This window comes from Ambystoma mexicanum, chromosome 7q (assembly GCF_040938575.1).
Source record: "Ambystoma mexicanum isolate Mex_15411 chromosome 7q, UKY_AmexF1_1, whole genome shotgun sequence".
NCBI lineage: Eukaryota > Metazoa > Chordata > Amphibia > Caudata > Ambystomatidae > Ambystoma > Ambystoma mexicanum.
Window position 1 is genome coordinate 36986235 of NC_090941.1, and position 17232 is coordinate 37003466.

General features: G+C 48.0%; 1 protein-coding gene across 2 annotated transcripts in view; it reads right to left on the reverse strand.

Moving 5' to 3' along the window:
- SMS (spermine synthase) overlaps positions 1 to 17232 on the reverse strand; it is a 707978-nt gene that overhangs the window by 267351 nt on the left and 423395 nt on the right. For both annotated transcript variants that reach the window (XM_069639097.1, XM_069639096.1), the window contains exon 8: positions 16636 to 16750. In XM_069639097.1, the coding sequence (XP_069495198.1) occupies positions 16636 to 16750 (115 nt within the window). The remainder of the gene's footprint in view (positions 1 to 16635; positions 16751 to 17232) is intronic.

Sequence of the window (17232 nt, forward strand, 5' to 3'; positions counted from 1 at the left end):
GAGAAAACCCGCTCCTGTGGTTTCCAGTAACCCTGTGCAGATTAATCTACCCGGAAACATGCCGCTGGCCCCACCCGAACGCTTTGCTGGGGACCCCAAACGATTTGCCGTATTCATGAATCAGTGTCGTTTGCACTTCCTTTGCAGACCTGGGGCCTTCCCTAATGATCAGACCAAGGTAGCCTTTGTATTGTCATATCTCAGCGGCTGCGCTGCCGATTGGTCAGTTCCACTGGTTACTCAAGAAGACCCGATTCTCTGTGATTTTCAAGGGTTTCAAGCAAGCATGGAAAGGTTATTTGCTCGACACTCTCAGGGGCAGGCTCTGGATGACGAACTTCTATCCCTGCGACAGGGCAATCAGGACCTCCTATCCTATATTGCAACCTTTAATAGACTAATTGTGGAAACGGGATGGGCAGAGGATAAAAGAGTCACGTTGTTTTATCGAGGCCTACGCGGAGAACTTAAAGATGTCTTGGCCCAAGTTGTAAATCCGCCCCAAGAATGCACAGAGTATATAGACTTAGTGGTCCAATTGGATCACAGACTTCAAAACAGAAAAGCAGATCGGTCCAGGTTTGAGACCCGGGTGTTGGTCAAGACCCATGCTAATCCCAAGGGAGTTGATGTCTCTAAGCCTATGCAAATTGGAGGGGTTAAAGGACCCTTAACTCAAAAGGAACGTGAAAGGAGGCGGCAGTTAAAATTATGTCTTTATTGTGGGAATTCTGGACACTTTCTACGAGATTGCCCGGCAAAACCGCCCCGAAAGGCGGCAGGAGCCGCTGATAAAAACCATGAAGACTCTGTTTCGGGAAACTACTCTGCCCGACAAGCGTAGGGGTCCGCTTGGCGAGCTTGAAAACTAACTCTCAGACCTCGCATTTCATTGTGCCAATGGTTCTCGTAGATCCAGAACAGCCTAAGCGGTTACATGCAATAAAGGCATACATCGATAGTGGGGCTATTGGAAACTATGTGGATCGTGAATTGGTCTCTAGGATTAACCTCCCTCTCCGTCCTAAAACCAGCAAAGATGTCATCACCACAGTCGATGGAACTGAAATTGCCTCTGGACCGGTAACACATTCCACTACTGAGGTGACTCTTATTGGTCCCGACGGCCATTGGGAGGGTGTTGTGTTTGATGTAATCAAGGCTCCACAGTTTCAGGTTATTCTTGGAATCCCTTGGTTAGAGACACATAACCCTCGAATTGATTGGCGAGCTAAGAGAATAACCTTCCCGGATTGTACACAATCCTGCTACCCAAAAAACCTGAAGATTAATCTAGCATCTGTAACCTCTGCCTCCATGCAACTACCTCCGGAATACCAAGACTTTCAGGACGTCTTCCAAAAGGAACAGGCCAACACGTTACCTCCTCACAGATCGTACGATTGCCAAATCGATCTGGTGCCCGGTACACAACCCCCTTGTAGCAGGATTTATGCCCTTACCGAACCTGAGAACCTGCATTTGAGACAATATTTGGATCAATACCTAGCTAATGGTTTTATTCGCCCGTCAAAGTCCCCGGCATCCTCGGCTTTGTTCTTCGTGCCCAAAAAAGAAGGCGACCTTAGAACTTGTATCGATTACCGCGCATTGAATCAGATAACGGTTAAAAACCGTTATCCTCTGCCTCTGATCCCTGAACTCCTTGACCAGGTGAAGGACACTTGCATATACACCAAGTTAGATCTCCGGGGGGCTTATCATCTGGTACGAGTTAAAGAAGGCGACGAATGGAAAACTGCCTTCCATACTAAATACAGATTATTCGAGTACCAGGTGATGCCTTTCGGATTGTGTAACGCGCCGGCTGCCTGCCAATACTTCATGAATGATGTCCTTCGGGAACTCATCGATGTTTGTGTTGTCGTATATATCGATGACATTCTGGTGTACTCCTCTTCGGAATCTGATCACAGAAAACACGTCAGAGCAGTACTTGAAAAACTACGCCAACACAAACTATTTGCTAAATTGGAGAAATGTGTTTTCCATACCACAGAAGTCGAGTTTCTAGGTTTCATCCTGACACCCAAAGGAGTCCGAATGGACTCAAGAAAAGTGGATGCCATCCTCAAATGGCCATCACCTAGCTCTGTAAAAGGGGTTCAAAGTATGCTCGGCTTTGCCAATTTCTATCGCAGGTTTATCCCGGAATTTTCACGCGTGGTACAACCCATTACTGCACTCTTGAGGAAAAATAAACGTTTTGAATGGTCTGAAGAAGCCGAGCAGGCCTTTCAGGATTTAAAAGCTAAGTTTACCTCCGCACCTATATTGAAACACCCGCATCCAGATCTCCCTTATGTCGTCGAGACTGACGCATCCAGCCTAGCAATGGGAGCTGTCCTGTCCCAAAGAGATCCTGAAACCAACCAACTGCATCCCGTAGCATTTTGGTCCAGAAAATTTTCGGCACCCGAGGTTAATTATGCAATCACTGACAAAGAACTGTTAGCCATTAAGTCCGCTTTTAAAGCCTGGCGGCATTATCTGCTTGGCGCTCGACATACCATCACAGTGATCACTCATCACCGGAATTTACAGTATTTGAAAACCGCCAAGGCTCAGTCATCACGGCAGCTCCAATGGGCTTTGTTTTTCGCTGAATTTGATTTCGCGATTACCTATCGACCTGGCTGCAAGAATGGCAAAGCAGACGCTTTATCCCGAATTGGAATGGGAGAATCTGATACAAACTCAGAACCAGTACCAATAATTCCCGAACAGAGGATTCTAGGCATGACTTTGTTACAGACGCTAGAAGACATTCAAGCCAGAGTGAAACAACTCCTGGACCCTACAACTTTACAGGATTGGATACAAAAGGGATCAGACTTTACCATAGATAATGGTTTACCTTATTTCCGAGGACGCTTATTCCTGCCACATAAGGAATTACACGAACAAGTTATTTCCGGTTATCATGATACATTAATAGAGGGACACCCCGGTATTGCCAAGACAGAGGAAAAGGTGAAACGAAAATTTTGGTCGCCCTCTTGGCGAAAAGATGTTAAATCTTTTGTGATGTCCTGTGGTGTTTGCGCCCAAAATAAAAGTCAAAAGAAAAGACCAGCCGGTCTCCTTCAACCTCTAGACATACCGCCAGCACCCTGGCACACCCTATCAATGGATTTTATTACGGACCTGCCTCCTTGTTCGGGGTACAGTACTATTCTGGTAATTGTGGATTTGTTTTCCAAAATGGCCCACTTTATTCCTTTGAAAGGTTTACCTTCAGCTTCTGTCCTAGCCAAAGAATTCCTCGAAAATATTGTTCGGCTACATGGATTCCCATCTGTACTAATCTCTGACCGGGGAAGCCAATTCATTTCCCACTTCTGGCGCAAATGTTGTAAAATGGCGCAGATCGACGTAAGATTATCGACCAGTCACCACCCTCAGACCGATGGTCAGACCGAGAGGACAAATCAGACCCTTCAGCAGTCCTTACGGTGTATGTTGCAGCAATCTGAAAGCAACTGGAAAGACATTCTTTGGATAGCTGAATACGCATATAATAATTTGGTACACTCTGGAACTGGCCACAGTCCTTTTTATACTTTGTTTGGGCATCACCCTCGAACCTCAAACCTTGACTCACCTCAGAACCTCGGAATGCCTGCAGTAGAACATCTGCATTCTACAATTACCCAAGCCTTCAAAGAGGTAACTACGCATTTACAACAAGCCAAGAGAAAATACAAGGAGAATGCTGATCTACATCGGAGTGAAGCACCTCAGTATCAGATTGGGGATCAAGTGTGGTTAGCTACCAGACATTTACCACTCAAAGGGCCTCGAACTTTTAACCCGAAATATCTGGGACCTTATTCTATTACGGCAATAATTAACCCAGTGGCTGTTAAACTTGTTTTACCAGCTAGTATGCGAATTCACCCTGTTTTTCATGTGTCACTTCTAAAACCAGTGGTACCTGGAACCCGACTACTCAAACCTCCAGAACCTATTCTAATAGATGGGGAGCCCGAATTCGAAGTGAAGAACAATTTAGACTCAAAAATCTTTAGGTCAAAACTGTTCTACCTAATTGATTGGAAGAGGTACGGACCTCAGGAGAGGTCGTGGGAACCCAGCGACCATGTGCATGCACCTCGATTAGTCAGGAAATTCCACTGACTCTTCCCAGACAAACCAAAACCCCCGGAGGGAACAACCTTGGGAGGGGCCTTGGGGGGGAGTGCTGTCATGATGCCCGCTCCCGGGGAGCCGGTTCAAGCCCTGCGTCCCCGAAAGCGGACATCCAGTCCCCAAGGAAAGACCCAGCAACCCCATGTAGGGGCCCTTTGGACAGTATCCTGGCGCCTATGGCGCTAGGCTCATAAAAGACATCAGTCCTGGCGCCACAGGCGCCAGGCTCATTATGGGAGTGCTTGGGTGCACTTACCTGATGCAGACCATGCTGCAGGATCCCGGCCTCCTTGAGGCCTGAAGGGAACTACTTTACCTGTGGGACTAATTTACCATCCGGGCGTGGTCGGGGAAGGATACATACCTGGAACTTCTTCCAAGGCTATTTAAACCCCACCCGAACAGCCACACGTGCTTCGCGTTGTTCTGCATCTAGCAGCTGGACGCTCACCGTGTCTGTTCCTGCATCCTGACTTCTGCCACGCCTGCCAGCATCCTGGATCACCTGCAAAGGAAGAGAAGAAGAGAACAGAAGAAGGAAAAGTCCTAACTGCTAAATCCGCATCCCGGAGACATCTCGCCGACAATCCTGAAAAGGAAGACTTATTTAAAAGCTCATTGCGACGATCGCTGCAGCGCCGCTTTCCACTCACCTTTACAGGGCGCCTCCATATTCAGCAGCGACCATCCGGATTCGCAGTCACGCCCCAGCACCTAGGGAAAAAAAGGCAAGAACAAAAGGTGAGAGAGAGAAGGGAATAAGGAAAGCTAAATCTCCATGTTAAGACTTACCTGTTGATTCATTCCCTCTTAATTTCGGGTCCGCGCCGCATCCTGGCATTTCCGGACCCCGGCCCCTAAGGGGAAAAAGGAAATCAGCGTTAATGAACGAATAAAAAGACATTACCAAAAAACGCTCATTAAAGACTTACCTGATTTCTACAAGGATTTCACCTCTCATCTCGGGTCGGTGCCTGTTCCCCGGCATTCCGTACCCCGGCCCCTATGGGGAAAAAGACACTAGCATTAGTACATTAATGCATGGACACAAGGGGAACCTCTTATCAAAAAACTTACCTGGAAGCCAAGCAAGTTTGGTTCTCACCAATCTGAAAATCCAGTGAAGTAACTGGATACCAACGCGCCCCTGCATCAGAAGCAGGATGGAGAGCTCGTCCTTCCAGACCCTAAGGTGAGACACTACGGGGAATCACAGAAGGGTTTCGAGGAGGGTGAGAGGGGAAAGTGGGAGGCCGATTGCATTACCCCGCAGACAGTTAATCCCCTATTTTCGCCTACAGAAGGATACTTCTGCGAGCCAGACAAGCCAGATTTGGGGGCCCGGTCCAGACCGTCTTCCGAACCCTGCGCATCACCTTAGAAGAGGTCACAGCAACCCAGACCAGACCAGCGCCTCCGTGGGAGCCAGGTGAGCGTTACACGTTTAAAAATAGCCAGCGCTGCCAGATACCCTTGAATGGTTACAACCGGAAACCCCAGATTAGCCAGGCGTAACAAGAACGATAACACCATCGGTGTACTGCATGTAAAAGGGTCCACATCCCTATCCCTGCATCAGCTGCAGAACGTGTTCCAATGGCAGCCGAACAAGGACTTTGTTGCTGGCCTTCCGGCTGAAAGCGAAATCTCCATTATGTCGTCTGGGATGTCCCAATCTTTATATTTCAACCTCTCAGAAACCATGCGTGAAGGTCGAGTTTCTTGACCTCTGGATGGCGAACTCGAACCTCCTCTCGCGGGATAAGGTCCTCTTTTTGTGGCAGACGTATTGGAGGCCAGATGGACATGTCCAGAAGGTCTGGATACCACGTCCTCCTGGCCCAATCCGGAGCAATTAGGATCACATGAGGAATTACGGTGATTGGAGGAAATGCGTACAGGAGTTGAAACTCCCAATCCACTATGAACACATCCCCTAAAGCTCCTCTTGGGGGGAATTCCCTGGGGCAGTACAGTTCGCACTTCCTGTTGGCACTGGTCGTGAAGAGACGCACTTGAGGGGTTCCCATAAAGGGCGAACATTTCTTGAAGGACTTCCTGAACTAGTTCCCACTCGTGGGAGACTCTGCTCTGCCTGCTCAGAGCGTCCGCCGCTGTGTTCTCCTTTAGGTGAACTGCTGATAAGAGAGATTCCTTCTTAAATGGCCCAGAACCAGAGCTGCATTGCGTCTCTGCAAGGTGGCAGTGACCCTACGCCTCCTCTCTTGTCAGACCCTGCAGCTTATAGCAATTTTGCGATCCGGCAAAATGCAGCGAAAACGGCTGTTTTGTGCAAAAAACGCATCTTTTAAAAAAAAAAAAAACATTTTTAAAAGTAATCTGCAAAAATTACTGTTTAAAAAAAAATTACTCAGGGTGCCAGGTTCTCAACTTTTTCTTTTACGCAAGAAATGAAATGCGCCAACACAACTCCTTGCTTGCGCCCAAAAAAAGAGCAGCCCAATCCACAAGGGACACATGAATGGGCCATTTTATATGCGCGCCCATTCAGATGGCTTTTTTCACCTCCTTGATCAAATAAAGTGGCGTTTCTGCATATTTAAAATCGCATCACTCATTTGCAAGCAAGATGCACTTTTAAAAGTGCAGAAATTGTAGGCAACCCTACGCGTACGGAATGTGGGGGTGCTACTGCATGGCAGGGTCTTTCCTGACCCTATCATGCATTTCTTTTAAGGTATGAACCGCTGCTTTGTCGCTTGCATTTCTGTTCCTCAAACAGGATAAAAATGCATTTTTTGGGTCGCATTTTACAGTGGCAGGCCCCTGAAGGGCCTGTCCCTGTGAAAGGTGCTGGGAGCTTGCAGAACACTGTCGGGAGAGCAATTCTATTCAAGATACTACCCATTTTGATGACAAAAAATCGATCGAATGGTACAATTTGACCTGTTTCGTCCAGTACTATTCGATCGATTTTTATAAATACCGAACATGTGTTGCGGGGGTATCACCCGCTCCCCAAGTTCAGTATTTTTGGGTTAAGGGGTTGCAGGGGTGTTCCCCACTTCCTCAAGATTGGAGGCGGGGACAGAAAAATAAAGAAAATAACAAAAAAGGGACCCTGCAGAGTCGGAGATGACCCGTGTTAGAGGGACAGATCTGACAAAGCAGGGTTGCAGGGGAAGCGGCAGCGACCAAGCAGTTAAGTAGGGGTGGGGGTGGTGGTGAAAGGTACATTTTGGGTTGTTTGGCTGAAGTGAAAATCAATTTGCGGCGAAATGGACTATGGTAAATTCTGCCACAAATAATGACACTTTGGTCAAACAACCCAGAACACCATTCAAAGCAGCTGGCCAGAACAATAAAGGCTAGGGTAGCCCCAATACCCCGTGTGGAGAGGGCTCTTGGTGTAAAAGGCAATGTCTTGTCTGATAGTGAATAGCATCATTGTATACATTTGACCATCCATTTAGAGACGGCCCTCTTGGAAACATGATCTCCTGGTCTGCCTGCAGCCATGGAGACGAACAGTTGATCAGTCTTCCTAAGCAGTTTGGTCTTGTCTACATAGTAGAGAACCGTCCTCCTTACATCTAATGTGTGGAGTTTGACTCCACCTGAGCTAGTTGGTTTCTAAAAGAAAGCCGGAAGCTCAATTGACTGGTTTACATGGAACTTGGAAACGAATTTAGGGGAGAACCTAGGGCGAGTCCGTAAAACCAACTTGTCTTTATGGATGATAAAGAAAGGGTCCTGCACTGACAAGGCTTGGAGTTCGCCGACTCTTCTTGTGGAGGTAATAGCCACTAAGAAGGCAGTCTTGTAGGTAATGTGTTTAAGGGTAGCCTGATGCAAATGCTCGAAGGGAGGTCCCATGAGTTTTGCTAGTACCACATTTAGGTCCCAACCAGGCGGGGATTAGAGATTGGGGGTGTAGTCTTGTTAATCCCTCCATGAATGATTTAATGACTGGCACTTTCCATCATGAGACTTTACTTTGAGAGGTGGTATAGGCTGATAAAGCTGCTCGGTGGACTTTTAAAGAATTAAAGACCAACCCTGAATCCAACAAGTGGAGCATATAGGTTAGAATGTGTGATTGAGTACATTCTATGAGTTGATCTGTTTAGATTGGCACCAAATGACGTGGAAATAACAGTGTCTGGTATTTGGTTTCCGTGCTTCTTTCAGGATCTCTGTACACCGTTGTGAAGGATTAAGGTGACCGAACTCCATGACTTCAGGAGCCATGCTGCTAGGTTCAAAGTGTGAGGTTGTGGGTGTATCGTTGTTCCCCTGTGCTGAGTCAATAGGTTGACCTGGTACGGGAGCTTAATGGGATCGCATATCGCCAGCTTGCACAGATGTGGATACCACGGTTGTCTCGCCCACATAGGAGCAACTAGGATGAGTGTCATCTGATCCTTGTGTAGCTTGTTCACTATTCTGCTGATTAATGAAGTCGGGGGGGAAAAGCATAAGCAAATTTCCCTGACCAGCTCATCCATAGGGAGTTCCCCTTGGTGTCTGGTTGGGGGAACCTGGACGGGACGTCTGGGCATACCTTGTTTTCTATTGTAGCAAACAAGTCTAGAGACGGGTAGCCCCAAAGAGAGAAGATGTGGTCTACCACATCCGTGTGTAATTGTCACTCGTGTTCTTCTGGCAGAGGATCTCTGCTAAGAGAGTTCGCTAGAGTGTGGAGTACTCCTGGAACATGTTGGGAGGACAGGGACATCCCTTGTCTGAGTGCCTACTTCCATAATTTCTGAGCCAGTTTGGACAGATTTGGAGAGTGTGTGCCTCCCTGCTTGTTGATATAGAACATTGCAGCGGTGATGTCTGTCAGCACTTGTACTGACTGGTTTGTTAGGTGGTTTTCGAAAGCTTGTAGTGCCTTAAAAAATGCCAATAATTCCAGTAGATTGATGCGTTTCTGTGCAGTCACTTGTGACCACAGGCCGTGTGCTGTGTGGTGAAGGTAGGGGGCCCTCCACCCGGAAAGTGACGCGTCTGTTGTGACGACCGATTGTGCTTCCAGTTCGTGGAAGGGCTTCTCTTTGAGCAGATGTTCCCTTGACCACCAGCGTAAGTTCTGAACTAGTGTAGGCGAAACAATCACTAGATCGTCCCACTGACCACTTCCCTGAGACCATTGTTTCGCCAACCATTCCTGCATTGGTCGCAGGCGCGCATGGGGGACCAGGTAAATGCACAATGCCATCAAACCTAGCAGACGCATTGCTTGGCGTACGTTTATCCGAAGACCGGCTTGATACTGGGGTATTTGCCGAAGCATGTTTTGTACTCTTTCCATGGATGGGAAGGTTAAGCCTGTATTTGTATCTAATACAGCTCCTAGGAACTGTTTCGATCTGTCTGGTATAAGACTTGACTTTTTCCTCATTTATTGAGAAGCCCAATTTGAAAAAAAGGTTTATTGTTCTTTGCGTTTTTAGCTTGCATAGTTGGAAGGTTTCTCCCATGATCAGCCAGTCGTCCAGGTAAGGGTACACTGGGATTGACTCCCTGCGCAGGTGCGCTGCCAGTACCTTGGTGAATACCCTTGGAGCCGTGGCTATACTGAAGTGCAGCACTTTGAACTGGTAATGCTGGTCTGCTACTTTGAATCACAAGAATCTTCTGAGCGCTGGGAACATTGAAATTTGAAAATGAGCATCTTTCATGTCCAATGTTGCCATGTAATCCCCCCCGCTTTATCAAAGGGATTAATTCTTATAGCGTTGTCATGCAAAATATTTGTGGCTTGACAAACTTGTTTGCAGGGTCCAGGTCTAGTACTGGGCGCATGGTCAGATCTTTCTTTGGAACAAGGAAGTACGTTGAATAAATGCCCTTGTTTACCTCTTTGTATGGCATGATCTCTATGGCGTCCTTGAGGAAAGGGCCTTGAATTCCTCCACCAGGATGAGTTGTTCTTCCTGTGATGGTCTTTCCTGTCGCAGGGGGAGGTTTGATGGTCTTCCTTGTAGTTCTATACAATAACCTCCTGTTACCCTTGACAACACCCACTTGTCTGATGTTATCCCCTCCCATGCATGGGTGAAATTAGATATACGTCCCCCGACTGGGGAAGGATGGGAGGGGACCCGTAGCGGGGCGTCATTGTTTGGAGAGTGTTCCTCCACCTCTGGTGGGGGAACCTCTCCCTCTTGCGCGGCCCCTGCGCTGACCCCTGGAATAACCCTGGGACGTCTGTTGATTAGTGTTCCACGAGGAACCTTGGCTTTGACTGTATCCGGAGCCTCTTTGAGGATTTTGGCCACGAAAACACTGAAAATTATTGCCACCCCTTTGGTTGGGTTGTTGGTCAGTTGGCCAAGGGATTTGAGTGTCTCGTATTCGTACTTGGCGGAATTTAGAGCGCCATCAACCACCTTACCAAACAACACATGCGCCTCAAAGGGCATGTTGAATAAGGTGGCTTGTGTTTCTAGTTTCAACCCGGACTGCCTATGCCAGGCGTGGTGTTTCAGGATGGTGGCTTCAGCGATAATGCATACAGCGTTATCCGCTGCATCAATGTTGTACGACTTTAGGAGGACTCCGGCTGTTGCTCTGCCTTCGGCTGCCAGAATGGAGAGTTTAGCCTAAAGTGGCTCTGGTGCTGACTCAGCAAAGGTCGTAACCTCATCCCCAAGGGTGTTGCTAGGTCTGGAAAAGACCCGGGGCTACGCTGATGTCGGAACTGTCGGGACTGGGGGCTAGCTAGCCTTTTGGTTGTAGCTCCTGAAATTCTATCCGGGGCTACAACCAAAAGATCAGGGGCTATAGCCCCCTTAGCCCCCAGCAGCAACGCCTCTGCTCATCCCACTTTGTGCAGTTGTAGCTAGCTACTAAGGTGGAGTTGTTAGCTATTCGTGCCTGGTACGCTGCAGAAGATGCTATCTTCCTTCCCAGTGTATACAGATTTTTGCTCTCTTTATCCGGAGGAGCTTCGGATGAGGCCAAAGGGGTACCTGATCTCTTCCGTGTAGTGGTTGTTACCAGAGAGTCTGGTCGAAGCTGGCCACGTATGTACAAAGGCTCGGAAGGCGCTGGGCGAAAGAGTTTTTCAATTCTTAGGTTTACCGCCCTGGTCTGATTCGGCATCTCTAAAGAGGGCTCAATCCTTCTTTGGACTGACTTGAGTAGTGGGATAAACTGGGTAGCCGGTCTCATCACCCAAGATATTTTCAGCGAAATCCTTCTCCTGTTGGATTTCCTGAGTTTCAATCCCAAAATGTTCAGCAGCCCTTAGTACTATGTCATTGAAAAGGGGCTGGTTGTCCATTGGGGAGTTGGGTAGGGGAGGGTCTCGCGAGACTGGAGAGTCCATTGCAAAGACTACTGACTCAGTGTCGTCTTGATCAGTCTCTCAACCCACGTCGTAACCCTCAACATCATCAAAGAGGTTGTCCTTGTCTATATATTCATCTTCTCCCGCATCAGGGTCGTACAGATCCGAGGCGAGGCGTTTTGTAGGGTGGTATATCATACAGTTCCTCTGTGGGGAGAGACCTTTTCTTTGGTGGTAGAGCAGACAAATTTAGACCGAGAGGGCACATGTGGTCTCCTAGACCTAGACGCCCGGGCAGTAGGCGGAGTGTTCGCCAGACTTGACAGAGCACGTGGGTGCTCTTCGAAAAAATTCCCAAGGCATGCCCTGCGTCCCATAACCCTATCTATCTCTTGTGCAGTCCATGTAGCTGAACTGGGGATAATTCCTGGGTAGGTAGGGGCAGGTGCAGGGGTAGAGGGAGTAGGGAGCCCACTATCTACCTCTTCTCCATCCAGATTGATAGGATCAGGCTGGTCAGGCTCTTCTGTAATGTTTTGAACAGGGATACTATCAGGTTCTGGGGTAGTAGACTGTTCCCTAGGCTTGTCCCTTCTGTCCCCTGTGTCCCTGTCTTTATGAGAGGAAATGGACTTGTCTTTATAATCCCTGCTCTTGGAAGAGGATTTGTTAGAGCTAGGGGTCGAAGTAGGGGACCTGGGGGTCTGTTTTTCAATAAAACGGGAAATTCCTGACTTTTTACCCTTTCCCCCGGATGTAGTTCGAATTTCGACTACGTGAACGGCCTCGGTGGCGTCTCTCGATGACGCCAGGCCCGGCGAGGGAGTTTTGAGTCTGGCGTCCTTTGTCTTTACGGGCTTATCATGAGACGGCCGCTCGGGGTGCTCAGAGGACTAGGAATCCGAAGATTTGCCCTTCGCCGTCGACTCTCGGCATGCGATTCCAGACGCATCGACATGGGGAGTGTGTTTAGTGTGTGGGAGTGTGGTGTGCTTGCCGCCGGGTGTCTTCCCCATAACAGGACCGCCGGCCTATCTATCAAGGTCGGAGGCTGGCACTGGGGAACGGCGAGGTTCCCCGTCACCCTTGCCGTCCAAAAGAACGGTGTTGCTGCCGTCGCTGGGTGCCCATTCATCCATGGCGGCCTCGGCCTGCATGGCATGATGGGCCCAACGTTTTGTCCGCCTGTCCTTGAGGGTCTTGGGTCGGAGCAGCTTACAGGCCCGACAATGAGCCTCGTCGTGGTCTCTATGTAAGCAAAGGTTGCACACCCTGTGCTTATCGACCCACATGTATTTTTTATTACAAGAGGGGCAGAATTTAAACAGAGTGCGCTCCCTATTGGGGGAAGGCAGCTGGGCAAACCAGGGAAGGGGTTGGAAAATACATGGTGTTATGACCACCCCCCACTCTCTATCTACTGTTAAGCCGAGGTTGAATGGGCCTTCCAAGGCCGGGTGTCGCTGCTGAAATGTCCGTCCAACGGTCCATCTCGTAGTCTTCCAGAAGTCTTGACCGCATCGAGGCACGGCGTCGGTAAAGGACAGAAAGATATACTATCTTAATGGCGTAAGCCGAAATTGCATTCCACTTTTATGCGACCACTCACGATGGTGGAAAAAAACTATCTGAGGGACCTACACGCGTGAGGGATCATGGGTACAGGGGACGTCACAATAGGGATAGTATTGCTGGCACGCCCTATTCGATGTCCATTTTCGTGTTTCAAAAACAACTAATACTCCGCAACTTCCACCAGATGTCGGCCTATGCATAGCATGCGATCTAAGCAGATTTCACAAGCATCAGGAACGAGGTTACAGCCACTCTTACCTTTAGTGTGAGCAGATGCGAGGTGATACCGGTTTGGTTGATAGGTAGCCAAGGGTAGAAAGGGAGAAGAGAGGGGCCTTAAACACAGGCCTTTAATACCGGACCCGACTTCACCTAACGGCTCCGCTGGGTCTCGGCATTTGTTGAATAAGAAGGCCAATCAGGCAGCTTCATGCTGTCGGGTCCATGTCAGACAGGCATTTCAGGCAGCCAGGAACAAAGCCAAAAGGCGGTGTCCATTTTAACAGGGTTTGGAGGTCTGTAGTAGGAAGATGAAATAAGCTGTGTCCTACAATGTTAGGGGGGACATCCTTCATGCGCAGTAGTTGAACGGATCTTGGAATTAGGAAGTAAGGGGAGTACCAACCCTTGTTCCTCTCTGCTACAGGTACCGGCTCTATAGCAGCTTTCTCTAGCAGGGTCTAGATATCCTGCATAAGAAGCGGATCTGGAACTCTGAAAGAGTAGTTCCCCGTTAGATTATCCCGAGGCCTTTTCAGAAAATGAAGGCAGTAACCGTGGCCCACTGTTTCCAATGCCCATTCATCTGAAGTAATACCCCGCCATTCTTTCAGATGCTGTGAGAGACTGCCTCCCACCGGGGTCTTGTGGGCCAAGGCCTCAGAGAGTTTTTGAGGCAGCTGATGCAGTGGCTGATGGTAAAGGAGCTCCTGCTTCGGCGGTCTTAGCACCTCTTCCCTGTCCACCATGGGGAATCGTTTCTGACTTCTTTGATTCGACAGTCCTCTCCCTCTTGAACTACCAAGCTTTCAGGAGTTGGATGTTTTGATAGATAGTACGGGTCACTACTTGACACACAGTACTTGCTTGTCAGTTTTTTGTTCACAGCTGGAATTAACTCTGGCGTCTCTCAGTTGACATTAACTCTCTTTTGCAGAGCTACATGGAATGGTAGAATACGGGCCCCTTGTCTAAAATATCAGTCAGGTCGTCCTGATCAAATTGCGGTGTAGGCCTACTCCTTCCCAGTTATTATTTGACTCTAGACATCAGTTGTCTGTAAGATCCATCAGCAGGGTCTGAGAGATCTGTTCTGCCAAACTCTATTTCTGTGGAAGTGCGCAACCCAATTGCAGGGTGTCATGTAGGTCTCTTATTCCGGAGTCCTCTGACATTAAGGCCTATGGAACATTTTGTGTCCCATACTGCAATCCAAATGGACGCGTTTCATCTGAAGATGGTTCATCATCCTCATAAATTGAGGAAAGGGACTTGAAAAAATCGTTCCTTGGCAGTGGAGTGAATGTTTTCTTGACATCCTTCAAGGATTTTAGGACTTGCGTCGACAATGGTGTCGAAGTCGTCGATGACATCAAGGGATTCTACGGCTGTGGCGTCTAGGGTTTTTTAGGCATTGTCGCAGAGACTTTCGGCGCCAATGGTGTTGATTTTGACTTCGAAGGAGTCTTTTCTCTACTCGAGGGAACCTCTGAGGGTTCTCAAGGAGTTTTCTCCTGAACACCTGGGCCAAAGGGTGCACAGGTTTTGTCCCTTGCCTTCTTTTTGTCGTGTTTGTCAACACTGGCAAGGCTCTCATCTTTCTGAGAGGGGGTCTAGGCCGCTTTCTCGAATACTTTGAGCATCTTTAGTCTGATCTTCTCCCACTCAGCCGGTGAGGCTTATTTGTTCAGGCATGAGACCCGTTCCGGGGAGCAACTCGACAATGAAGATGACAATCTGTGGTGCCTTTTCTTCGAATGCTGCGAGGAAGGTGACGAGTGTTGGGAGTCACTGAATGATCGGGACTTTTTAGCTTTCTTCCGACGAGGAGAGTCAAATCTCGACTCGCCGGAGCATTGCCTTTTCGACAGAGTTGTCGAAGGGAATTTATGGGACTTACCTGCAGATAGCTTCCTTTTATGCTCGTTCAGGGCCTTCATTGTCATTGATATGCAGGATCCCACACTCCAAAGTTGAATGAGTGGATCCGAGGGACCATCGGCACACCTGATGGGTATCTGTAAGGGACATTTTCGCCCCACATTTTTTGACCCCGATCTCAGAGTTGAGGATGCCGACGATGATGCCATTTTCACAAAACAAAAATGTTTCTTAGTAAAGGAACCATAGTTTGCCGATAATCCGAAGCATTAGCTTTCGTGGAAAAATGGAACTGAAACAAATGGTCGGTGCACGCGCGTGGGAAGACAAAATCCATTCTAAAGCTCCTTTTCCTTGGGCTATCTTTGCGCTTCCATTCGCCTCTGTGCACAATGTCTCCTGCTGCGGTACCCCGTTTGCCGGTCAGTGCTCCCGGGCTTCCTCGTCGGAGGATGGATCTCTCTATGTTGGTTTCCCTCTGCTGGTTTGTATTTCCTTGACCAATCAAATGATGTGAGAAACTGCACTGTTCACTTTGGTTCTCTAGAGTGATCTGCATACTCCTGGTCATCATCATCTTCACAGGAATTGTATAGGAACTATATGGAAGGCGATTGGTATTGTATTTTCAGGGCCACTAGTCTGGTCTAACATATTAGGTTGGTTAATGCTGCAATAGCAGACATTGGCACTGGTGGAATAGAGGGAAGCAGAGTTTGTCAAGGGAGGGTCTGACAAAGCAGTGGTATACCAAGTTCTCAAGGGATGGTCTTCCCAATCCCCAACAGGGCTTCATCTCCTATGTGATCCTCCCCCGGAGTACCACCCCCTGGAGGACTATAGTACTGTTGACGCACCACCATGGCCCCATGGAAAGGGTCTCCTCTTAGGGGAAAAGGGACCACATACACAGATTCGTCACATAATGAAAAAGAGAAGGACAAAATCATAAAATACCTAAAGTCAAACACAAGGAAAAATAAGGAAAAATACAAGAGACTCAGAGCAGCAGAAAAACTGGACAGCAACAAGAGTGAAAAACCACCACCAATCTGTAGATTTACAAATCGAAAAAATAAGAAATCATAAGTGTTTGAAGAAAGGCATAAAAAACAGACTAGTTGCTATAATTCCACTCGAGTGACTTTAAGATTAACAGAACAAAGCAACTGCTGTAGATCATTGTGAGGCTATACATTGGGTATTTCTAGTGTACGTTATGCAAGAGAAGCAGTCCAGATGGTGTGGGCCCACACAAGCAATATAATAACGCTGATGCAGGTAATTTGCTGTAGTCGCAGTCTAGTAATAAGTTATCTTTACATGTGCTGTCAACAATTAGGTCTTCTGCTTTCATCACAACATGGTGCATACAACATCAACTCCAACCAAAGTTTTTTTGACAGTAAAGATATAACGAATGTGATTATTGAAAAAAACTAATTGGTATAATACAGCAAAATAGAGATTGCTTCACCATCAGAAAGAAACAGATCATATTACAGGTCAAAAATGTTAACTCTAACCTTCTTCAGGAGATGTTGAGATAGGAACAGCAGTCAGATCATTAATTACAAAATCAAACATCCGTCCTTCTTTGGCATACCTCTTCAAAACCGGAATACAGTCTTCCACTAAAACCTGAGGTTGAAAATAAAAACACCAGTATAATGAATGGTCAAATAACACAATTAGCAGAATAAAACACATACTCCTAACCACTGAAACTAGCCCCCACCCCCCAAAAAAAACATTCCATTCCAGCAGAGTGAAGCTGAGTGTTACCAGTGTTCCTTGGACTGTGGATTGTGCATGCTATCTACCTCTTTGTGCCCGGAAGGTCCACTTTCCTGCTAAATACTCAGCCCCGGTCGCGGAGCGACACGGAGTGAAGCTGAGTGTTACCAGTGTTTCCAGTGTAGCCAGTGTGGCTGTGGGTGCACACGACTCCTTCTGACCAAGAACTATGTCCTTAATGGATAGGCTGGAGCCTGGACCCTCAGCGCTCCATATGACTGAAGCCGTTGTGCACCCCCAGACCAGCGGTGAAGACGGAGGAGCGCATCCGCTCACTCGATGGCAGCGACGTTTTCTGGCCGCCGGACAGATCGAGCCCGTCGAAC